This window comes from Streptopelia decaocto (assembly GCF_964273445.1).
Source record: "Streptopelia decaocto genome assembly, chromosome: 15".
NCBI lineage: Eukaryota > Metazoa > Chordata > Aves > Columbiformes > Columbidae > Streptopelia > Streptopelia decaocto.
In genome coordinates, this window is record NC_138670.1 from 3,892,630 (window position 1) to 3,915,124 (window position 22,495).

General features: G+C 46.0%; 1 protein-coding gene across 9 annotated transcripts in view; it reads left to right on the top strand.

Moving 5' to 3' along the window:
- The window catches only part of PITPNM2 (phosphatidylinositol transfer protein membrane associated 2), a 124,199-nt gene that overhangs the window by 79,699 nt on the left and 22,005 nt on the right, over nucleotides 1-22,495 (top strand). For all 9 annotated transcript variants that reach the window (XM_082065938.1, XM_082065944.1, XM_082065943.1 and 6 more), the window contains 10 exons: nucleotides 4,235-4,558; nucleotides 7,531-7,626; nucleotides 10,200-10,304; nucleotides 11,174-11,244; nucleotides 14,308-14,552; nucleotides 15,025-15,214; nucleotides 16,251-16,370; nucleotides 16,711-16,922; nucleotides 20,896-21,071; nucleotides 21,422-21,592. In XM_082065938.1, coding sequence (XP_081922064.1) covers nucleotides 4,235-4,558; nucleotides 7,531-7,626; nucleotides 10,200-10,304; nucleotides 11,174-11,244; nucleotides 14,308-14,552; nucleotides 15,025-15,214; nucleotides 16,251-16,370; nucleotides 16,711-16,922; nucleotides 20,896-21,071; nucleotides 21,422-21,592 — 1,710 coding nt within the window. The remainder of the gene's footprint in view (nucleotides 1-4,234; nucleotides 4,559-7,530; nucleotides 7,627-10,199; nucleotides 10,305-11,173; nucleotides 11,245-14,307; nucleotides 14,553-15,024; nucleotides 15,215-16,250; nucleotides 16,371-16,710; nucleotides 16,923-20,895; nucleotides 21,072-21,421; nucleotides 21,593-22,495) is intronic.

Consider the following 22,495-nt stretch of genomic DNA (forward strand, 5'->3'; position numbering starts at 1 on the left):
AGTTCCTGTGTTCCCAGTGCCTACAATTTCATTTATTGGGGAATTAGTGCTCTCTGTGCAGGGTCACCAACCAGCAAGAAAACTGAGGCAGAAACCAAGAGCGGGATCCCAACTCTGCCCGAGGAGAGGAGCAGCCTTTGGTGGCGCAAACTAAAATTAGAGAATGGCTTGAAAGAAGAACACGTCCAAGTTTAGTGACGGATGGATTGTGATATGTAGAAAGGCTTCTGAGCACGGAGGGAGTAACTCCGAGGGATGGTGTTGAAATGTTCTCCGTCTTACTGAGCGCAACAGCCATTTTTTCTGATGACTAATTGGACAGTTACTCAGTGCTTTGACAGCCTGAGACACAGACTGGAATTGTGGGCTATTAGTCTACTTGGCTGTAATATTTGTATGCTTTTTTACTCCATTCCCATAGAATTTAAGTTTAATTGGACTGGCACTGCATAGTGTTCTGCTCCCACTTGCTTCCTAATGGCACACGTGGGCTATGATTCTTTTGCTGTTAAACGAGTGTGTTGACTGTCTATGGGTTATTGATTATATACCACAGCAAAGTATGTTCCTGTCCTGGTAACGGGAGCTTTGTCTAAGCCAGCAGGTCTTAGGCTAAATATGCCCAAATTGTTGCACAGTGATAAAGCGGGAGTGGTTTTGAAAGCTCTTTTGCAGAACTTTTGTTTCACTTAAGCCCTCAAATGGAAAGTTCATCCAGAAGGACGCTGCCCATCTGCAGGTCGAGTCTTTCCAAGGGCAGGTGGGTTGCAGAGAGGTGGATGTGACCAGAGGCTTTTCCTTGTGAGGGGTCTGAGCAAGGACAGAAGGGAAGGTAGGGAAGCAAGGAGATAAAACCGCGGGTTACCTCTCATTGAATACATTCAGACAGTCAGAACTGCACTGACGAGGTTATGGGATCTGTTGTGACCATCAAGGAAATAGTGTTGCATGAGGAAAATCCTTTTTCTGCTGCCAGGAAATCATGAGAGTGCATAATAAAATGTTTGGGGATGTTGCCACTGAGTACATGGTTAATGGGTATCTGAAGAGTTGCTTTATATGGATAGCTGAGCGGGTTTGGGCAGGTTTTTTTTTCTTCTCTGAGTTTTTCAGTTACTATTTTACTTCAATTTGAGAAGAACAAGCCCAGAACTATAAACAAAAGCTTTTAAAATTCAGCTAAAGACTCTTCTCTGTCCCGTCTTGTCTCATGGTCATTTATACTTCCTTTTGTGAAATGAAGTTCAACACCACAATCTGCAGGCAAATCATTTACAAGAGTCGTCGCCTCATAGATTCAGCCAGTCCCTGCAGCAGAGTTACTGAGGTGATGAGTTGAAAGGCAAGTGATTTAAATGTTTGCACCCTGCTAGACTCTTCACAGATGATCTTTCTGCACAACGCAGTGGGAAATGTTGTAATTAAATCAATGCACCAGTGACGGGTACTTCTGAACTCAATCTGCCCGCGTACATTTTGTGCATGTGTGGTTTCCTCGGGTTTTTTTAAACCAAGGCGTTGTGCTCACTGGAGAAACAGTGAAGTCGTCTTAACTACTGATATTAATGATATCAGCTGGTACCTGTATCCTTGTAAAAATGCCGTTGCTGTTATTTCCTAGTGACTTCAGCTGGATGACTTGGATAAAAAATGCTTTAAGACTTGATTGTTTTTGCACAGGAAGGGGAGCAGTGTCCAGACAGGCAGTCAGTTATTTGCAGCTGGATCTTGAATCCGTGCAGCTGTTTGGGGGCACTCGCTGTGTCCTCTGGGTCTCTGCTGCCTACAGGAAGGCTGAAGATTAATTCATATATATAGAGATAGATATACTCACTGCTGTGCGCTGAGGGACTGCTCAGGTTTTCCTTCCCTAGCAAGGAGGATTATTTTTCTGAAAGTCATGACTTTTATTTTTCAGTTTCTTTTGTACACGGACAGCCTCTTTCTCTTCCAGGTTTTTTCCCCGTGTTTAAGAAAGAGAAATGCAGCATTGCTGACACAGCCCCGGTGAAGGCCAGAGGCCAGGAAAATAATCTCAGTCTTTTTGACTTCATAACTAATCTAGAGTGAAGCCCCGTGATGCCGTCCTGTTTTCAAAAGAAGGCTTTAAGGAAGGCTGATTTGGGATGTCTAATCAAAGGGATGTGAGCGGTGCAGATGGGGAGGTCTGTGGCGATGTTTGTGATCTAAGAGATGAAGTGAAAGAAGGCGGAGGGGAACTTCAGGAGACTTCTCGTGCTCCCAAGAGGTTTTCATGTTCCTTATGATGTTAGTCCATTAAAACAGAGATATGCAGTTGGTGGCATTTGTGCCTTTACACAGAATTTGTGAGTTGGTGCCTTGATACATCAAGGCTGGATCCAGGAGCGAGAGCAGAGGCTGCTGAGCCCTGGGACGGAGGAAGCCTTGGGGTGAGAGGGAGGAAACCGTTTGCTTCTGTGTTTAATCAGTCTGTTTTCAAGGTGTTTCAGGCAAGGTTAGAAGTGAACACTGTGAATGTGGAAGGCTAAGGATGGTTGTGGTGTTGGGGACTGAATTACAGCAAGGGAAACGTTTTCTTGGCGTTCCGTGTGGATGTGATGGGAGTTTAATCTTCATTTTTTAAGCTCGACTGATTGTCAATCATAATGTAAGGTGAGGAGGCTAAAACATTCTCCCGTGGTTCTGCAGAAAGTAATCTGGTGGGGGAAATAACTCTGAATCTCAACTAAGGTTGAACAGGATTAAGCAGCCGAGGCCCATTGTTCAGCCCCCTGAAGGTCACAGTCTGCTGGCTCAAACTTACCTCTCCTACGTGAGGTTCCCTTCTGAAAGTCAGGCAGAGAAATGCATAAAATATTGATAGATGTAATCTCACTGTGCAAATGAAGTTCGGGTTGAGCTGGTCCATCGCGTTAGCTACTGATCCCAATGGTTATTTCCTCCTGAGAGGTTGACTTGTGACGGCGGGTGGCATTAAGAACTAAGCAAAGCACAGAGCAGAAAATCAATTGCCCAGGCCTGGGAGGAAATAACTGTATAAAAATCAGGTTTTTGTATGATTGAAAAAAGAAAAAGAAGAAGTGGTTGCTGAAAACAAAAGATGTATTTAGGCTGAAGATCACAGAAACCATGGCAGTAGTGAGATCTTAAGACAGCAATGCTTTTGGCATTGTCCTTCAACCCACCTCTGCCTCAGTTTCCCTGTAATTAAAGGGGGGACAATGTTCATGGATTTTATTTATTTAGTTATTTTTCAGAAGGGCTCCTGAGGGTTAGTTTGGCTGTATTTATAGAAGCTTTTAAAACCACCATTACTGCCATGTGCTCCCATCAGTAATAAATACCAGTTTGGAGCTTTGACCTGTTGGGAGCTTTTAAGCAATAATATCGGTTGAAAATCCTGAGTGACTGTAGCGGTTTAGAAGTCTTGGTGGTGTGATGATGTTAGCCAACGAGTTTAAGTCCTGGAGGAAAGTTTCTGCATTGTGTGTTGAACAGTGAGATGGTTCTTCCTTTCAGAAATGTGATACATTGAAATATTTTAAATTGGCTTTACCCGCTTCATTTTTCTCACACCACAGAAGACAGATGGTATCTGCAAAATAAAGCATCTCTATTCACTCTCGTAGTTTCCCATCCCATTATCTCAGAATCGCGTATTTGTGATGCTGTTTCACTTGATATATAGAAACAAGGAGAGATTTTAGTGTTAGCGCTGCTGATGTGGGATGTGCTTCTGTCATGTAACAATCGTGGTGGGCTGTTGATGTTCATGAAGAAACCTGGATTTAAAAGAAAAGAAAAACCACCAACCAAACCAACCCACAGCATTTTGTTGTTGTTGTTGGCCCTTTTCTTTTTTTCTTCTGGGAATACACTTTATTTTGAAGGCTGGATCCAAATATTACAAGTTCCTAGAACTTCATGGGAGGTACAGTTGTGGTGTGCCTGGCTTCTCCTTGGCCTTTGATCCAGGATTAGGAAATCCCTTCCCAAGTTAAAAGCAGTCACAGAAGACTGGCTCACTTTTCGGTGCATGGTTGCTTAGCAAGAATTGAGGAGATAAAGTGCACAAAGTGACCAATTTGCCATCCCAACACTTGCTATATGAAGGTCTTTTGCTGCAGCTTATGGCGTTGTTTTGCTGATGCCACTGTAATGTCGTTACCATGGTGTCTTGAGGTTTTGGGGGAGGGAATGTGGATTCCTGCAGTGTTGTAGCGTTGGTGACTGGGGCGTTTTGGCTTTGCAGGCTTGCGGAAGGTGATGGTCCGTGCCCATCGGCAGGCGTGGTGCTGGCAGGACGAGTGGTACGGGCTCACCATTGAGGACATCCGGCAGCTGGAGAAGGAGGCGCAGCTGATGCTGGCTCAGAAAATGGCCCAGTTCTGCAGTGAAAACGATACTGAGCAGCACGGAGTCAAAGACAATCCTGGTGAGAAGGATGTTGAAGCCAACGCAGTTTCACCTGTTGACACCGAGGATGCTGCTGGTACCAGCGAAACAGCCTCTGGCAGGTCACTCACCAAGCAGTGGTCCACCTCTTCCAAGTCCTCACGATCTTCAAAGAGAGGAGGTAAGATGCTGCTGCTGACGTGCTGTTCTGAGCTGCATGGACGTTGGGCATTTGGGAGGTGTGACCATGTCTCCTCATGGCTGTCACCTTTGGGACAATGCAGATTTCTCCTGTGAGTCCTGTTAAGTCAGAGACTTTCTCTGTTGGTGTCGGAGGCTCAGTCTTCTCAGGTGACCTGTTATAGGCTTGGCAATGTTTCTAGTTATCCCTTAACTGTGACTCGGTGGCACATGGCAGAATTCTTGCCGATCTCACAAGCAGAATGACTATGAAGAACAGTAGAAGAGCAGGCAGCAGCTTGCTAACAGCATCAGGTCTCAGAAGACAAACAGTGGCGCAGGGAGAGTCAGTCCCTGTTAGCCAAGAGCCACCGGTGGCTTTTAGAATAGAGTAGAATCACAGAATAGTTTGGGTTGGAAGGGACCTTCAAAGCTCATCTAGTCCAAGCCCTGCCATGAGCAGGACCCGGCCTGGTCCCTCTCCGGTGTCCGCTCTGTCCTGCTCTGCTCACTCTTTGCTGCCTCTTGTTCGGCGGGGGCAGCTCCAGCCGGGACCCCGCACTCCATCCCCTGGGCTTCTGTGCCACTTCGTGCCATTCACATCAAAAGCGGGTGTTTGGCTCCGTGGATGCTGCGGAGAAGCTCACGCAGTGAAGCATCCCCATCAGCTTCTGGGGAAATTAAGGCAGATACCACCCAAAAAAAGTGGGTGTGGGCTGCTGCCGTCCACTGGTGATGAAGTGCAGGAGCTGTCAGAAACCAAACCTCACAGCCTGCGGTTAGGTGGGACCACAGAGCGCGTTTATATTCCCTTTTAAATACCATTCTGCAAGCTTTCAGGATTTTTCTGTTAAAGCCCCTAAGGATACCCTGTAAGGACTCAGCTTCGAGTCCTGAATTTTATCATTCACCTCTCCCTAGGCAGTCACCTGTATTTTTTTTTCCCCTGTGTTAAACTCTTCCCTTCCTCAGCCCATTCTGTACAAAGGGGTGAATCCTCAGCGAGTTAACAAGCAAGAAGCTTGAACCCTTAGCAATTCCCTCTCCTTTTAGTCAAACGCAGCTGGTAGCTGAGTAATAACTGTCACAGCAAGAGGGAAAACAATCTTGATTTTTCTGAAAACCCCAAGGGGGCAGCTTTTCCTCCAGTGACGGTGGAAGAGGACATCTGGGTGAGTGAAGCTTCTCCATCTCTCGTTTGCACTAAATGTTGTGAGTTGAGTCTCCATTTTTGTTTACCACTCCATCACTGATTTCATCGCGGGGTGAATGAGAGATGAGCGCTAGTTTTACCTTGCGATGACTCACTGGAGTGAGCCCCAGGGAAGAACCTACCAGATGCTTCTTAAATCGTTGTATAAAGATAAAAATGCTGGCTATTTTGCTTGCACCAGGGTTTTATATTGATGTGCCCGTCTCTCGTTATGCTCTTTGTTACGAACTCCCTTTTCCAGCGCTGACATGTTCATTGGAAGCTGTAGTTTTCAGACCTCTTGAAGGTTTGCACTGGTAGCAAAGCATTAATTTCTTTTAAACTGCAGAATGTCTCAGCTTTTACAGGAAAAAGTCATGAAAGAAATGAATTGTGATGTGCTGGGAAGTACGTCATGCAGATATTTTAATCCTTCTTCTTGCTGGGAGCATATTAATATATGGAAGCAAGGAGGGCTGGCTCCACTCACTGCTCCCTCCAGCTGAAAAAAGCAACGCCTTTTCTCCAAAAGATCCTCAGTCCTTTCTATACCATCCGAGCGAGACCCCTGGTGATAGCAGGACCCTTGTCACCATCCCATATGTTATTCTATGCTCTATTTTTAGCCACTATTATGCGAGTGTCTTGACGTCACTCGGGCGTGAATTAGCTCTGCTCTGCCAAGCTCCGCGTGTGGCTCCGGAGGGGCGGGCGCTGGGTGGTTGGGGGCTGCCGAGCCCGTGCTGAGCTGCAATTAGGTGACTTTTATTAGGGTCTCCATCCTTTTTCCATGTGACAACCAGATAGCCAGATGAGGTTTTGACTTAGAGATTTAACACCGTTAACAGCAACAGCATGAAGTGTCTCGTGCAGCTGTCACAGTAACCGGGGCTTTTCAGCGTCTTTCTTTATGCTAAATGAGGGTTTGTGAGTCTCCTCAGGTTTTTCTGTGGTAGGTGGCTGCTGCAAGCGCTGTGTGACATGCAAGAGCCGTCTGAAAAAGGGGAGAAACCCTCTCCCTCTGGGCAGGGATCCCTTCAGCAGGCGGCTGTTCCATAGCAAGTTCAGCCAAGAAGAGTTCAGGCTGGATCATTGCTAAATTATATCTGGAAAAAAAAAAAAAGAGCTGTAATATATTTGTATTTAGTGCAGGGAACACGAAAGGGAGCAGGTAAGTGTGAGAACAGGAGGGCAAACAGGAACCCGAAGGAGCGTTGGTTTTTCTCCTCACTCCATCAGGGCAGCCGCTCCAGCCGCTCCCTCTCAAGCAGCTGGATAGCATGTTGTTTAAATCATTCAAGTTTAAAGTTTAAATAGATCTCTAATTCAATTTGTGTGGAAGCAATTTCCTTCCAGAAAACAGATTATTTCAATCCAGGCTGCTCTGCTTAGCTACCCACCCGAAAGTTAGCGGAGCAGAGGCACCGAGAAAGCTGCCGATCAGCCTGCTTCCTTCCTCGTTTCAAACTTGAAAACCCAGCTGATTTTGCACATCCTACTAACAATTATAAATAGCTGCCATTCAAAATAGCATAAGAGTGATACAAACAGCTCGCTTTAATGTAGCATCTTGCTGGCAGGTTCTGACAACAGTAAACAAATGGGATCTGTAAAGCGGTACACTGACATCACACCAGCATCATCGGGGTTTTGTGTCTTTTAATATTGCAGCAGTGAATTTTCATAGAGAACACGCGACTCTTCCACCAGCAAAGATCATGCTGGGATCTCTCTGTCTTGTCGCTGTAGCGTATCGCATAAGGCTCTTTTCTTTTTTCCAGCAAGCCCCTCACGCCACAGTATCTCCGAGTGGAGGATGCAGAGCATTGCCAGAGATTCAGATGACAGCTCGGATGATGAATTCTTTGATGCACATGGTATGTGGAGCCTAAATCCCCATCGTTTGTTGCCTGAAATGGTGGGGTAAGAGAACGGAAGGCGTGAGGGTGGGGGTGAGCGGGGAAGGAAGCGAGACTTTTGCTTTGTCTGAAGTCTTTTCCTTTCTAACCAAGATACGTGCAGCATCAGCGCAGCTTCTTCGAGCATCCCCAGCGTCACCCAGCAGACTCTTGTATTTAACATTTCAGATTCACTAGGATCTGTTTGAAAGGATCTTGAACACTCTTAACCTTTGAGCTGTGTTTTACTTGGTGCAAATGAGTGCGGGTATAATTCAGCAGTACTAACGGGACTGTGGGTGTGTCCTAATGGTTCTGATTCAGTATGACTGATCATTTTTCTAATATTTTTTAATCAGCAGGAGATATGATTAATTGTCCTGTCTTGGCCTGAAGAGCCCCCAGTTTGCCTTTATTAACTCCTTATTCTCCTGTTCCAAGAAATAGTGAATGCAACAAGGTATTTCAGGTGCTGAAATTAATCAGGACTGTTTCTAAGATTCTGAAAGTAATTTTGACTATCCATATTAGGAGAAAGCTGTGGTATTTTTTTCTCTGTGCATATGTGCGTGAAGAAGCTTTGTTCCACCGTCCTCATTTAATATATTGTACTTAATGCGCATTTAAGCCTGAAAGGCTCCGTCTCTACTGACAACAGATGGACTCTTGGCTTGCAATGTTAATCTAAGTTAGATGCGCAGCATGTGCCGATGAAGTTGATGACCCCTCTGTGAAAGGCAGTTGTTAGAAAAATCACGCTCCGGTTTCCCAAAGCAGAATTTCACTGAAGAAAGTTCAGTCTCAAAAAACTGAATAGTATCGTGTTCCAGAAGAGTTCTCGCATCAAGTATTGAGGCATAAATCCCAAATTCTGGGGTAGAGCATCTGCTGTTGTAGAGGAGCAACTTGTACAACAGCGGTTTCAATGGCCAGGATGGAAGCGAGTTGGGGATGGACGTGTCTCTTGCCTGGAAGGAGAAGGGCCAACTTAGCTTAAATGTCCCTATTTATCAACTTACGTAGCATCTACAAAAACTATGTAAGGGATTTATTGTAGCAATATACACAGAAGAGAAGAGGAGTGAGTCATTGAAACGGCATCCTTGCTATCCACCTTCTTGCCTTTTTAATTACTTAGTAATAAAATTGAAATAGAGAGATGGCTCTGCCTGGGATCCAGGCCCCCAGGGGATCCCTGATGTGCTCCTAACAGGCCCGGGAAGGACAATTAGCAAAAATGAGCCTAGTGCCATGGTTGGTATCGGCACCTCATCTGCAATACCCGGAGGAGCTCACTAACACAAAAAGCAGCTCCTCTGCGAGCACAGCGTCTCCGTTTCCATCCGGGTTGTCCTCTGCGATCCATGCAGATGGGTTGGAGAAGTCCAGTGGGATGCTGGTTTATGATTTGAAGCCTTGATGCTGTTCCACACGTCCCCCTGGTGGGGAGGGACCTCTCGGTGCCCCTGTGCCCGCGGGTGACACATCCCACCCGGCTCTGCGAGTGGAGACAAAACAGCTCATGGTCAACACCGAGCAGAATTCCTCCGAAAGCGCTTCCCAAATACACACACACACATTTCCTCGCAGTGTGGTGGGCGTAACACCAGCCCAAGATTTCTTGTCGCTGGCTTCCCACTCATCCCCGCTCACTGGCACGCTCTCGTACAGATACTGACAAATACAGTAATATCTAATACCTATCCTGTAATAAATGCTAATAACGGGAGTAATATCCCATTCAGTGATCACTTGAGCAGCAATAAGGGCTGTAATTAAACCTCTCAAGGAAATAAGTTTAATATTTAGATTAAGTTGCTGGAGGAGCTTTGAGTACAATCTTCCTCTTAATTCCCTGCCAGCCTGTGTGTTCGGTGCTCGTGCTTTCCCCGTGCTCTGAACCGGTAGCTCCGCATTCCCGCGTGCAGGGAAATGGGGATTTACTCAATATTTTTCCATAGCTGAAGAAGGAAATGGCATGCTAATGCTGAGTTTCTGGGTTGCTTTCTTTTTTTTGGTCCAAGTGTAAATAGAAACTCCTAAAAATAATTGGTCTTTGCTTGACTCTGCACTTAGTCCCCTGCATATATATATTTTTAAACTATTGCTCAGATTTGCTGAAAAGGTGAATGTATTTCATAATCTTTTTGTTCCCCATCCTAGGATTCCTCCAACTAATTATTTTCTTGGTAACTTTACAGCAACAAGAAAGGGGGAATCCTGGTCTGGGACTCTAAAGATTACAGCTTTTAGATCTTCAAGACATTCTGTAATTACTGCTGCTATTATTATGTTTATAAATCTTTATTACATTTACAAGCCCAAAATTTTCAGGAAAGAAATACTAAGTGCGGAACCATAAATAAATTAGAAAGCACTTAACCTCTGTAACAGTAAAAGAGACATCCTCAATTTAGGAAAAGAAGATAGTGAGGAGGAAAAAGACTTGAATTGCTGCTGTTTGGTTTCGTGTGGGTTCCGTGCTCTTGTCTGTACACATATTTGTGTTTGTGTGACTCAAAAAATCTGGGTTTATCTATTTTCTCTTAAAGAGGACTTGTCCGACAATGAGGAAATGTTCCCGAAAGAAATAACCAAATGGAGCTCCAATGATCTGATGGATAAAATTGAAACCCCCGAATGCGATGATGTCCAGGGTAATTTTTTTTAAGTAAAACCTGCATGTGATATTTTACAGTATTTCCAGGTAATTGTTACAGCCACATTCTGAAAAAGGTAAAACTCGTTATCTTCATCTCACAAAAGGAGAAGCTGAGACAGAGCATATAAATGACTGCCCAGTGCTGCCAGAAAAGAATCGCCCAGTGGGAGATGCGATAGCTCTCGATTCTCTTTTATTTTCCGTGTTGGTTGGACTCCTTTGTGCGCCAGCCAGGATTCTCTCCTATAATGATGAAACATTCCAGCTCCGTCTTGAATTACTTGAATTTCTCCTGACTTCTTTCCTCTTGCTTCATCCTTTGTTCTCATCTGTACCTGCCTCAGTTTTATTTTCTGCTCATCGTTATGAAATTTTGAAAGGGAGCTGGTTCCTCAGCCAGATCGATTCATGTAGCAGAACGGTGGAAGACGACACTTTAGGTACAAAGCCGGTCTGTGTCGGCACAGACGCACGGACACATCAGGTCTCTGCTCTCCCAGCACAATTCAAGCAATTACTTTTATTATCCCCACAAACGCATCATTTCTGACAATTGCGCAGGGATTTCCCATTGTTGCCATCCTTAATAAAGCAACGGTACTGGGTTGCTGTAATGAGAGAAGAACCAGATCGTGTCCTCGGCGCTTGCCCAGGTTATGAGAAATTGCTGGAAAATAGGTGACCCAGCATTGCGCAGGCTGCTCAGGTGGAAGGAGGCAGGAGGGAGGGAGGGAGAGAGAGAGCAATTTGATGAAATAACTAAGGAGACGCGAGGCAGAAGAGGCACAAACAAGTGTGTTTATGGCAGAGCATCTTTGCCAAAGCATCTTGCAGTGCTGATGTTTCCAACCTCTGTGCTTCCAGGCGACTTGTACCACGAGCCGTCGGCGGAGTACCAAGTGGGGTCCAGCGTGGAGAGGCTCAGCATCACTGAAGTAAGTGCTTCTGTTTCTTGTAACGAAATAATTTGTTGCTGGAATGTGTCTCTGTGGGGTAAATGGGGTAAATGACCCCCTTTGCCGCTGTCGTGTCTTTGTGCGTTGTTTGGAGCCACACCGGCATGCTGTGAACTTCAGGGCTGTGTTTAAGGGATTATTTTACCCGTCTTTTGAAGATGTAGAGCAAATGCTTTCTAGTTTGTAAGCAGTGTGAGGTATCCAGCTGGAAGAAAAATCCTAATCCCATGGGATAAGTGCTGCCTGGGGCACTGCTGGGCTGGGCTCTCCTGCTCAGGGAAGGAGCCAGCGCGGAGGTGAGAGCAGGAGCCGCAGTGCTGCAGCACCAACGTGCAGGCTGGGGGGTCTTGTTTGAAACCTGTTATAGCAGAGCCGGTGTCAGCACCCTGAATAAAACAATACATAAAAAATAACACCTCCGCGGCTTTCTGGACTTGCATATACAGGGGTTTGCAGTTCAGTGCCCTAGTGAGATGGTGCATCTTGGCTGTGCTCATCCCGCCCTTGCAGCATCTGCGTGTCTGTGCTGTAGAGATGATGAAGCTGCTTGCGGAGTCCCCAGGTTGTGTCGTGATCTGCCAAAGACCAGGAGCATAGTTTTGGTTCAGTATTACTCTGTGTGCCAGGCTGTCAGTTCAAGGTGGTTTCGCTTTTTCATAATAGACTGAAAGCTCAAGAACCATGGGATTAATGGGTGGCTGGGGATGGAAGTGGCTCTGGCCACCGCAAGATAAGCCAGTCACAGCTCTAAGATTTCTCTTAGAGCTCAAGGTGGTGTGGAGGATTTTTGGTCTTCTTCAGAAGGCTGTACAAACTCAACCCACTCCCATTTCTGCCTTAATTTTAGATAAAGAACAGGCTTCAAAGTGAGTTAAAAAATATACTCATTCATATTTGTTCACAAACAGCCTACTAAAACAGTGCGACATTCCTAGCCACCATTGCAGTGTTTTTCAGGTTAAGAGCTTCCATCACCAAATGTAGATCAGGAATCAAGTGTCTTAAGACTTCAGATCTTATAAGAAAGTTGGAAATAGCCACCTCCACCCCTAAACTAACCAGCAGTTGCTTGCATGTTCCCCACTTCCTTCAAGAGCAGAGGTTAATGAACCGAAAGGGGAAATGACTGCAGATAAACCTCTGGATGACCTGAGCTTGGTGACTCATGTTGTTCTACAAATGAGCACTTAAAACATTTATCTGAAAGCAAAAGCGATGCTGAGAGTGCTCGTCCTGTGCCTCCAACCAGGCAAGAGTTCACCTTGCAGGCGCTGTAAACGGGAATCAGAGGAGGTTTAAAGAGCCGGCATTAATACAGTGTAATGGTGCTAAATAATTCAAAGCCATTCTTATGAAGGAGGTCTGGAAAATCTTTATTACAGACTTGGATGTGAATTTTAATACTTGTGGCAGGCTGTGTTGTAAGATACGCTTTAACATTATCTGGTAAAAATGTAAGCTAGTTGTTAGGTTGCTGATGTGTGCCTGGGCATGTGCCCCTCCCAGCAGCAGGTTTGTCACTGTTCAAAGGACAACAGGTGACTAAAGATGCTAAAATGAGAAGAATTTGCCAAATGGAAAATAGCACTGCCCTCCAGCCCTTCCACACCCCCTCCCCATGGCTGTTGCTCTGCCTCACCAGGGAGTTGCCCAAGGATGTTCTCAAATCTGTAAACACTGAAAGCCCTGGTAACAAACAGATAGTTACTGCTCCATTGTGTGATAGTATGTGACCGGTACAAATGGATGCTCTTGTCCCCGCTCCTGGGACATCAGGGTTGGGCTTACGGCTGCTGGGGCAGGGCACTGAATGAGAACCCACTCTGCAGTTCAGATACGATTCCCTCCTTCTCTCAAACTCCAGCCTGTCTGTTCAGGCAAGGAATCAATTCAACATAGTAAGCAAACGACCTGGACAGCCAGAATCCAATCCTCGCCTGTGCTCGTGCAGCAGGCTCCAGCCAGACATTGGCCAGTCCTTGGGTCATGAGGTCTCAAAGCTTTTTCTCTTCAGTTCCTCTTTTGCGACAGTATAAGCAAATCTGAAGTCTTATTTATAACTTCTGTCGTAGGCGAGCAGAAGCAATGACTGATCTCTTCCTACAGCTTCTTTCTCCAGTAACTTGCCACTTGCTGACCTGTTTGATCTCAGTTGTTTTTTGCTGAATGTGTTTTACTGTCAACTGCTGCAGCTGAGCTCAGCACCCCAACAGAAAACAACACCCATCTTTTATCTCTTTATTTTTCCACCCTAACACACACAAGTAATGTCTTTACTGCTGCCATGTTTTACCTGGTTACAATTTTATGCCTTTGATTTTTTTCACTTTCAGCATTCCGTCTGCTTAGGACAGGCAGTTTGCTGAAGCTGTGTGCGCGTTTTTGCACGCACGTGTGTGCAGTCATGTTCTCAGCTGTTGTGTCCAGGTGTATCTAGTGCCCATTTCCATAAATTAAGCATGTTGCTGCTTGAAGACAGTTTACTTTCTTACCAGTGAACCTGTAGATGTTCTTCTAAAACCTCTTGCCTCCTGATTTTCAGTCTGCGCTGGATGAGTTCAGGCTCTCTTGTGCTTGTGCCTGCACTGCCCTTTGCCTTGAGTGCCTCTCTTCCCTCCCCAGCTTTCTTGTCTCGTCTCCACTGGCTCGAAGAGACGGGAATTCATCCTCCTGGAGCCTTGCTGAGCAAATCAAGCTGAACTCTTTCTCTCTTCAGAAAGTCTCCATGTTCTTGTTCTTCTCTGCTCCTGCTCACACTGCAATTATCTATGTGTATGGATGGCCCAAACTGAATTTACCCCTCTAGACGGGGGCTTGCCAGTGCCTTTTACCATGGCTAATGCTGTTTCTGCTGGAAACATCTGGCTTGACAGATTGGCTTTTGCCTCTTCCCTGACTTGATGTATCTAGTGCATATATTGTAGGTACCACGTGTGAGCTTGGGGGAGTAAAGACGATAAAATTTGCATAAAATGCATTTGGACCCAATATAACTTCTTTGCAAATAAGCCTTCCTGCTGTGCTCTGTTTCATTCCCACCAGGATGAATCGGTGCAGCCATTAATGCAGCCCAGTAAAATCCATGTCCTCCTCTTGGTCCTGCATGGAGGGAACATCCTGGACTCGGGGAGCGGTGACCAGAGCTCTAAGCAAGGGGACGTCAACACCATCACGACAGTGTTTGACACCGTGATGAGGGTCCATTACCCCGCTGCTCTCGGACACATCGCCATCAGGCTGGTCCCTTGCCCAGCCATCTGCTCCGAAGCCTTTTCGCTGGTGTCCAGGTATGTTGATGCTATTTTGTCACAGTGAGAAACATACAAAATCTCACTCTTGTTTGTTTTCTTGCATCCTGGAAATGTTCTGCATTGAGAGCTCTGACCATGCTTTGAGAATGCACTTATTAATATACTAGTGAGACATTCAATCTCAATTTCATACTTAGCTGCAGTAAATACAGTAATCATGCAGCAAGAGTTCTGAGATTGATTTATTCTAATTAATCCAATAAATACTAAGGCTTTAATTCCTTGTCTGAGGGCTGTTCTATCAATGTAAGTATGTTGTCCTTGAAGATTTACGTTTGATGGGAGGAAAAGATTTATTAAGCTCTCACCCATTCACTGTGGAATAAATGGCCTTTCTATCTCGAGGCTTTTTTTAATGAACTACAATTCTCACTGTACTGCCTGCAAATGTTTTTCCCTGCTCTGCTTTGTTAGGCTGATTATTTCCAATGTCTCTTGCCCTGTCCAGCCTCAGCCCGTATAGTCACGACGAAGGCTGCCTGTCCAACAGCCAGGATCACATTCCCCTCGCTGCACTCCCTCTGCTCGCGACATCGTCCCCGCAGTACCAAGAAGCTGTAGCCACGGTCATCGTCAGAGCCAACCAGGCCTACAGCGAGTTCATCAGATCCCAGGAGGGCTTGTCCTTCAACGGGCAGGTGAGCCAGCGGCTGTTTATAGCCACAATGAAAGGAAGAGCAAGTGAAGCAATTTCCTTCTGCAGCTCTCTTTGCCATTAATCTCTCAGGAGGGATGGAAACATGACAGTGTTGAGCTGCAATAAGAAAATGTTGTCCTTCCATTTCTTACAGAGAGAGAGAGAGATTATTGCTTATGCTCTGTCTTGAACCTTTGGGATTCAAGGCCGAGTCTGAGCTTGTGTTTCAGAAATGAAGTTACAAAGATGTGAAGTTAATCAATTTTCAGCATGACACACCTTTCCAAATCAGGAATGCTACCTTTGTCATTAAACGTGTTCTCTAGTCCCATTGCAAACCAAGACTATTTAAGCATTCCTGTCTTTAAAGGACTTCGAACAGCTCATGCTGGAGTTGTTTCTTTTTGGAGATGATGCAGCTGCTGCCCCCAATAAAATACCAGGACTGAGCCTCACACCTGTGTGAGCGGAGTGACCCTCCATCCCCGGGAGGTTTGAGCTCTAGGACTGGCTGCCCCATTGCGCTGCTGTAACGTGATTTAGCACCCTGAGCTTCTTCCCAGCCAGCGCTGTGCCAGGGGACCCAGACAGCCCTCTCCTACCCGGCGTTCTCAGTGCTTTATTGTGCCTTTCTGCTCGATTCCCTTGGAGACAGGACAGTGTTATCTCCTCAGGGTACACATCGGGAGCAGAAGCACAGGGAAGTTGCCTGAGGTAGCACAGCCAGCAAGGAAGGAATCAAACTCGGTTTTCTAAAGCCAGAGTTAGAGCCATGATCAGTGCTCTGTGTTGCTTTCACTTCACTGCAGTCGGCTGGTGGGAGCAACCAGAACACATCAGCTATGTTGGCTAATGAGAGGCTGCAGGGTACCAGTGGATGTTCATTGACAGAACAGTTTTAGTGATGAAAGCGCTGGGCATCCTGTTACTGCAGCTTTCCCAGGTATCATCCAGCACTCTGGTTAACTGTTGTCTCTGAACTGAAGTCAAAGAGATATTTTTTTCTCCTCCTCCCCTGCTTCTGTTGCCTTTTCCAGGTTTGCTTGGTAGGCGACTGTGTTGGAGGAATCCTGGGATTTGATGCCTTATGCTACAGCAACCAGACAGTGTCCGAGAGCCAGAACAGCAGCCGGCGAGGAAGCGTTGTGAGTGTCCAGGTAATGCTGGCACCTCCACAGCCCCTGTTTTTAGTGAGGATTTTTCCATGAAACAACAAAGACTCTATTTCTTATCAATCGCAAACGTGTCTTAAGGTGCATGTGTGTCTCAGTTTGGGTGCATTTGCTCTGAACAGAGATGTTTCACCCTCTGGTGCGAAGCATCATTCAGGCCTGATTTACCCTCACCCTTAGAAAGTGGTTAGATCTGAGTTACTGTATTGTCCTCAACTGGACCTGGGGGTGGATGGGGAAGAGAAGATGGAAGGAGAAGGCTATAATGTGGGTGTATTTCTGATTCAGCTGCCAGAGTGGTAAATCATTATATTTCATATCCCAGGATACCGACCTCCTGTCTCCTGGAATAACAGTGAACAACAGCCACTGTTCCAGCGGCTCAAATCTGGAAGCCAGCAGACACCTCAGCAGGAGCAACATTGACATTCCCCGTAGCAACGGAGAAGATCCAAAGAAGCAGCTGCCACGAAAAAGGAGTGATTCATCAACCTATGAACTGGACACGATAAAGCAGCATCAAGCCTTTCTTTCTAGGTAAGATTTTGAAGGAACAGAACCAGAGCTGAGCTCAGTGCGTCTGTGATACCCGAATGTTGCTTTGTCATCCTGTGATGAGCAAGGTGGAGGAAAGTGTGTAACTTAGATTTGAGAGATATAGATTTCAGTGTGTTGGATATGCGAAAAAAACTAACAGCCCTCTTGCTCAGTAGCAGTGAGAGAATCCAGCTGCTCTTCTGCATCTGTATTAGGATGGCAAGAAGCTGTTCATCGTGTTTCCTGACAGCTGGGGCCGTCAGGGAGCTGCGTGTTCCTGTGCTGCAGGTGTGGGATGGGGCTCATAAAGCAAATGTAGAAGTCGTGCAAGGGAAGACGGTGAAGCAGAACTGGGAATTCAGTGTTGTGTTAATTTCAAAGCATCTCTGAAAGCTGATTTTTGAGTTGGCTGGCCTGTTGTTGGAGAAGGTGGGGTGAGCCAAGTATACTTTAATTTTGGGCTAGTTCAGGTGCGAGGCTGAATTCCGGTGCCCTTCCCTCTCGCGGGAGCAGGTTTCTGCTGCCCTGGGTGAGACATCCTGCCCCCTCGCTGGTCGGCTGGTTCATGGAGCAGCCTTCAGCTGCACATGAGGACTGTTTTGTCTGTGTGATGATTTGGCAAAGCAACCCAAGTCCCCTGAGAGGAGCAGGGACAGGGAATTGTATTCTGTCCGCTGCCAGGGCTGCTCTGTTGCACCAAGGTGACGTTTCAAATTTGTTACTCACTGTCGAAGCCCCCAGTATCACACTCCTCAGCTTCTTCAAATGAACTTTGAGAAACGTCTCCATTAACGCAACTGATGAAATTTTCATAGCATCTTTCCATTGCCGCTGATCATTCAGGGATTACTTCTGTAAGCCCGGCGGCTTTTTCTGACTGAATCATCTTCATCAGCCTGTGGAACAGGACAGCCCAGCCCCTTTCCTCCTGCACGCCTGGAAGAACCGCAGCATCTTCTTAATCGCCTTTGCCCAAGTCCCAGGTTCTGGGGAGCAATGTCCCCCAGCAAACACCATTATCTGCGCTGCAGCCGTGCCCAGGGCTGTTCTTCTGCCCTGTGCCTGAGGGTTTGTCCTGCGCCTCTGCCCCTCTTTTGCTGCTTGCACTCCTTGCTCCAGCACAGGGATTCGTGTTTTCCTGCCACGTCAGGGGCCCTTTGGTAAAAGACTCATAGGAGAGAAAAAATATCAAGTGAATGTTGTTGTTGCACAAAAGTACTATATTCAGAAAGACAGCTGCATTTACAAAAACCACAAAAAGCTTCTCAGCTATTTCCATCAGGTTAATAAAAGGCAATCAGGCTCTTGTTCGTACCTTATCAAAACAGGCTCCTGTGTTACAGGAGAACATACTAGTCGTGCAAAAATGTGCTCTTTCTCCTCCCTGCTCTTGACCTCAGGGGCATGGACTGAGCTAAGGAAGGTGGGCTGGCTTCTTGATGCACTTTTACATCTAATTTAGAAGAATTGCTGGGCCTGGCATGGCCAAGGGGTTGCAGTTTGTTGTTTCAAATAGCTTTGTCCTGGTCCTTCTTGCTCCATTTCTGAAGCATTGGGCTCGGTGGGCGGGTAGCCTGGCACACGGGCCCTTTCCGTCCGTACCGACTGCAGATTTCAGCTTGTGCCACAGACGCTCATTGTTATTCATGTATCAGACCTACCCGCTTCCCTGGGATAATGCCCAGCAAGCCAGAGCAGCATCTGGAGATTACAATCACACATTTATTTTTAAATTCAGTCCTTCTGCACAACTACATTATTTCTGGCTGTGCTGTACTTGTATTGTTGTAAATGAGTTGATTTGCTTCTGAAATCCATAAGCTCTTGTTTAATTAACGCACACAGTACATCTGCTCCTTTTTAAAGGGAGAACAGGGCACTGTAGGTTGCTTGGAGCATGACGGTTTCAGAGTTCCCCTTGGCTCTCGTTTCTTTTCATTGCTAAAAAGACTATCAAGTTCCCAGTAAGAGAAGAGAAGCTGTCCAAATCGCTTAGCAATATGAGCGCTCTCGTTCTCTTCCATGCCCCATGAAGAGACACTGTGGGAAGATGGGTGGAACGCACCAAAAACCCCGTGTAGCCGTCCTGCCATAACACATCTGCCTTCGGGATAGTCATTCCTTTTGTGCCTTCATTTCAATCACAATGCTGTCGCAAAACCGAACGTCTTCTGTATAACTTTGTATTCCTTACACACAGCAAACTTGCTGCGTTGCGGTCTTGTCAGCTAAAACAATTGTGGCTTCACTGAAGGCGGCTTGTTTTCAAACGTGTTTCAGCGTTGCGCATCTTGGCAGAGCAATCTCAGGGAACCTGGTTCGCATCATGGAAATGGGAACGTGCTCATTTCAGCTGTCACCTGCTGTGACTCCTGTTCCTCTTGCTTTTGACATCGCTGTTTTGACTTTCCGTGATCTGTACGTCTGGCATAAGGAAGCTCGTCATTTCCCTGCGGCTGGTAATGGGGAGGGTAATACCATGTGTGTACACACATGCACCTTTAGAGAAAGTTTTTAGCATCCGTGAACAAGTGCTGTTGCATACGGAGACATGGCAAGTGCCGGTGACTACCTGGGATCTTGAGCTGAGGCCACAGAGCTGGCAAGAGACTGGTGCATTTGCATCCTCCCCAGCCCCAGGCCAGTAAATCTTTTATCCAGCCCAACTGCTGTGGTATCCATTTATCCTATATATTTTATACAACCTGTTCAGATGCTTTTAAAAGTGTTTGTCAACACCCTGTTAAGTCACTGCTGGTACTCTTGTTTTCAACTCTCCGCTTCTAATTATAACAACGATAACCCGGCAAGGCTGCCATCTGCATCTGTTGGACCTGGAGAGCAAAAGAAATTGCAGCTTATTGCTTTTGGGTGGTAACAGAAGAATCTCAGAAACCCCTTTGTGAACCAGGTTATTATGGTTACACATCTGTCGTTTCGTTGTCTAAGCCCAGATCTAGGCTGCGAAGAAGCAGCTCTTCCTAACGTGGGGGTGGATCCCCAGGATTTTCATCCAAGAGTTCCTGCTGCTTCTTCCTCAGCGTCCAAAGGATATGTGAATGTAAATCTCTGTGTTAAACCCGTGTGTTGCCCAGTCTGCACTGCACACAGGTTGAATTTTGCAAACGCATTTGACACGTGAAAGGAGTGGGGGGGTGGAACTAGACGTATTTTATATAACTATTCTTTTTAAGCACAGTTACCTGGAGTTGTTGGACTGATGTTGAAATGTTGACTGGTAATAACTCAAGAGATGTGGCCTTATGGGCAGAACAAAAGTGGTAGAGCCCTGGGTGCATGATTATTACAGTTTGCCACATGGCCACTAAGTTAATTACCCCAAATTCCCATTCCCAGTGAATGCCACACACATGCATGGAAGCTGTGGCGCAAACTTGGTGCACAATATTAGAAACCCTCTTGCAGATTTTGATCTTTCTTTTTCTCTTTCCCCTCCCATTTTCTTTTTCCTTTCCAAACCTATAACATTTGTCCACCTACTTCCACGAGGAAGAAATGGGTAAGCACAGCTTTCTGTAACATTTGAGAATAAGGTGATGGAAGGAACTCAAATGTTGTTAGCAGTAACATGTGTAAACCTGCTTTTCCCCCTGCTGCTCTAGTAATTTTGGCTTGCTGGTTATTTTATCTTGCAAACAACTGTTCTACTAGCAGCAACCGAGATTTTGACTCCTCAAAGAAAAAGGCATTTTGAGGAGACAGGAATGTGTAAATGAGCCCACTTAAAGCCTTGATTTGTACAGTCTAAATTATGCTGATGTAATGGGGAAATTGTTTGGGGGACATTTTACAGGTTAATAAAACTGCAGTACTAAGGCGTGGTGGGTTGATTCACACAGTTCCTTCGCTAAAGAGATAGAAATTATATTCACCGTCAATCCCTTATCCAGCCTTCAATTATGAAAACACAGTGTGAATAAAACGTTGACTTTGTTTTCTGCTCTTGTCCCAGTTTACACTCTAGTGTTCTGAGGAACGACCCGGGATCCAGGCGATCTAGTAGCTCCACGATGTTGGATGGGGGAAATATCGGCAAGTTTGAATTTGAGATCACTGACTTCTTCCTCTTTGGTTCTCCCTTGGGTCTGGTCCTTGCACTGCGAAAAACTGTCATCCCAGCTCTTGACAGTAAGTCCTGATATGAACTGAGTGGATGGGGCAAGCACCTCCTGCTGCCAGTGCACTAATTTGATGAGACAAACTGGAAAAAAATGAACATTTATATATAATGTTTATTGCACCGTAAGGAAGCAGATCACTGTGTGCTCTAGCCAGTACTGATTATACAATTTATTTGCAATGTACTTCCAAACATTATAAATACTGGGCAATTTCTTGAGTCTATAAATATTGCAATAAATCGTTTCAATTAACTAAACTGGAACACAACAGTTGTACTTTTTACAGACAAATATGTACAATTTCCTCTCACATAACCTTTTGATACCTGAGGGTTTGTTTTTTCTCCATCTTTCTAGTCTTTCAGCTCAGACCAGCTTGTCAGCAGGTCTATAACCTGTTCCACCCTGCAGACCCATCCGCTTCACGCCTCGAGCCTCTTTTGGAGAGGAAGTTCTACCTTTTGCCCCCCTTTAATATCCCCCGTTACCAGAGGTTCCCGCTGGGCGATGGCAATTCTGCTGTTCTGGGTAAGTCGCTTTGGATCCGTATTACCGGTCTCAAGGGTTATGTCTACACTTTGAGTGAGATTATCAAAGCAATTGGGAATGACAAGAAAGAGAATTGGCCCTATAATGTTAGCCTTATTCCCGATTTACCAGAAAAGTAGTTTTCTTCCAATAAAATCAGTGCCTTGTGACCCCTGTGCCCTTTGTTTGTCACACAAAGGCCACCAGCTGCTGAGAGTCACGATGTGGTGACTTCTCTGTGAAGGTCCCTGTTCTGCACCCAGGCTGGTGCTTGTGCTTGGGACTGGATGCGACACAATGAACTTGGCCGAGCTCAGGACCCTGATGTTTGGAGGGCCAGTGCAGACTGGCAGGAGCAGAGCCCACAGTGAGATAACGAGATTATTTCTGTGGTCACAACCTGTGCTCTTTCACGGGACAGGCTACTGCGGGTGGCTGGGCTGGTGACAGCGCCTTGCCAAGGAGACACTGTCTTCCAGGATGCCCAGGATTCTTATCCTCTGCCATCAGTGGCCTCTTCACTTGTTCTCCCCCAATTGCAGCAGTAACAAAGTCTAAAATAGTTGTGTGCATGTCCTATTGTCTCCTGGGTTGCATCTGAAAGAACCGTGTTCTGCCCATGCCCTGCCTCAGCTCCCATTACATCAGTGCTCTTGCAGTGATCTAATAAAACAAATTATATTTCCTACCATCTTCACCTCACTTCTGTGCCTGGACTCTCATGGTCTGTTGCCATTTCAGTGCAGGTTCTCATTGCAAGGAGCTGGCGGGGAAGCTTCACCACTGTGCAGAACTAAATTTGACCTTTCTGCTTCACCTAAAGCTTCGGTTCCCTGCAGGGTCAGGACTTTGGGGCAGGAAGAACAATTGCAGGGTAATTATTCCCTTGTTAGGGGTTGTTAG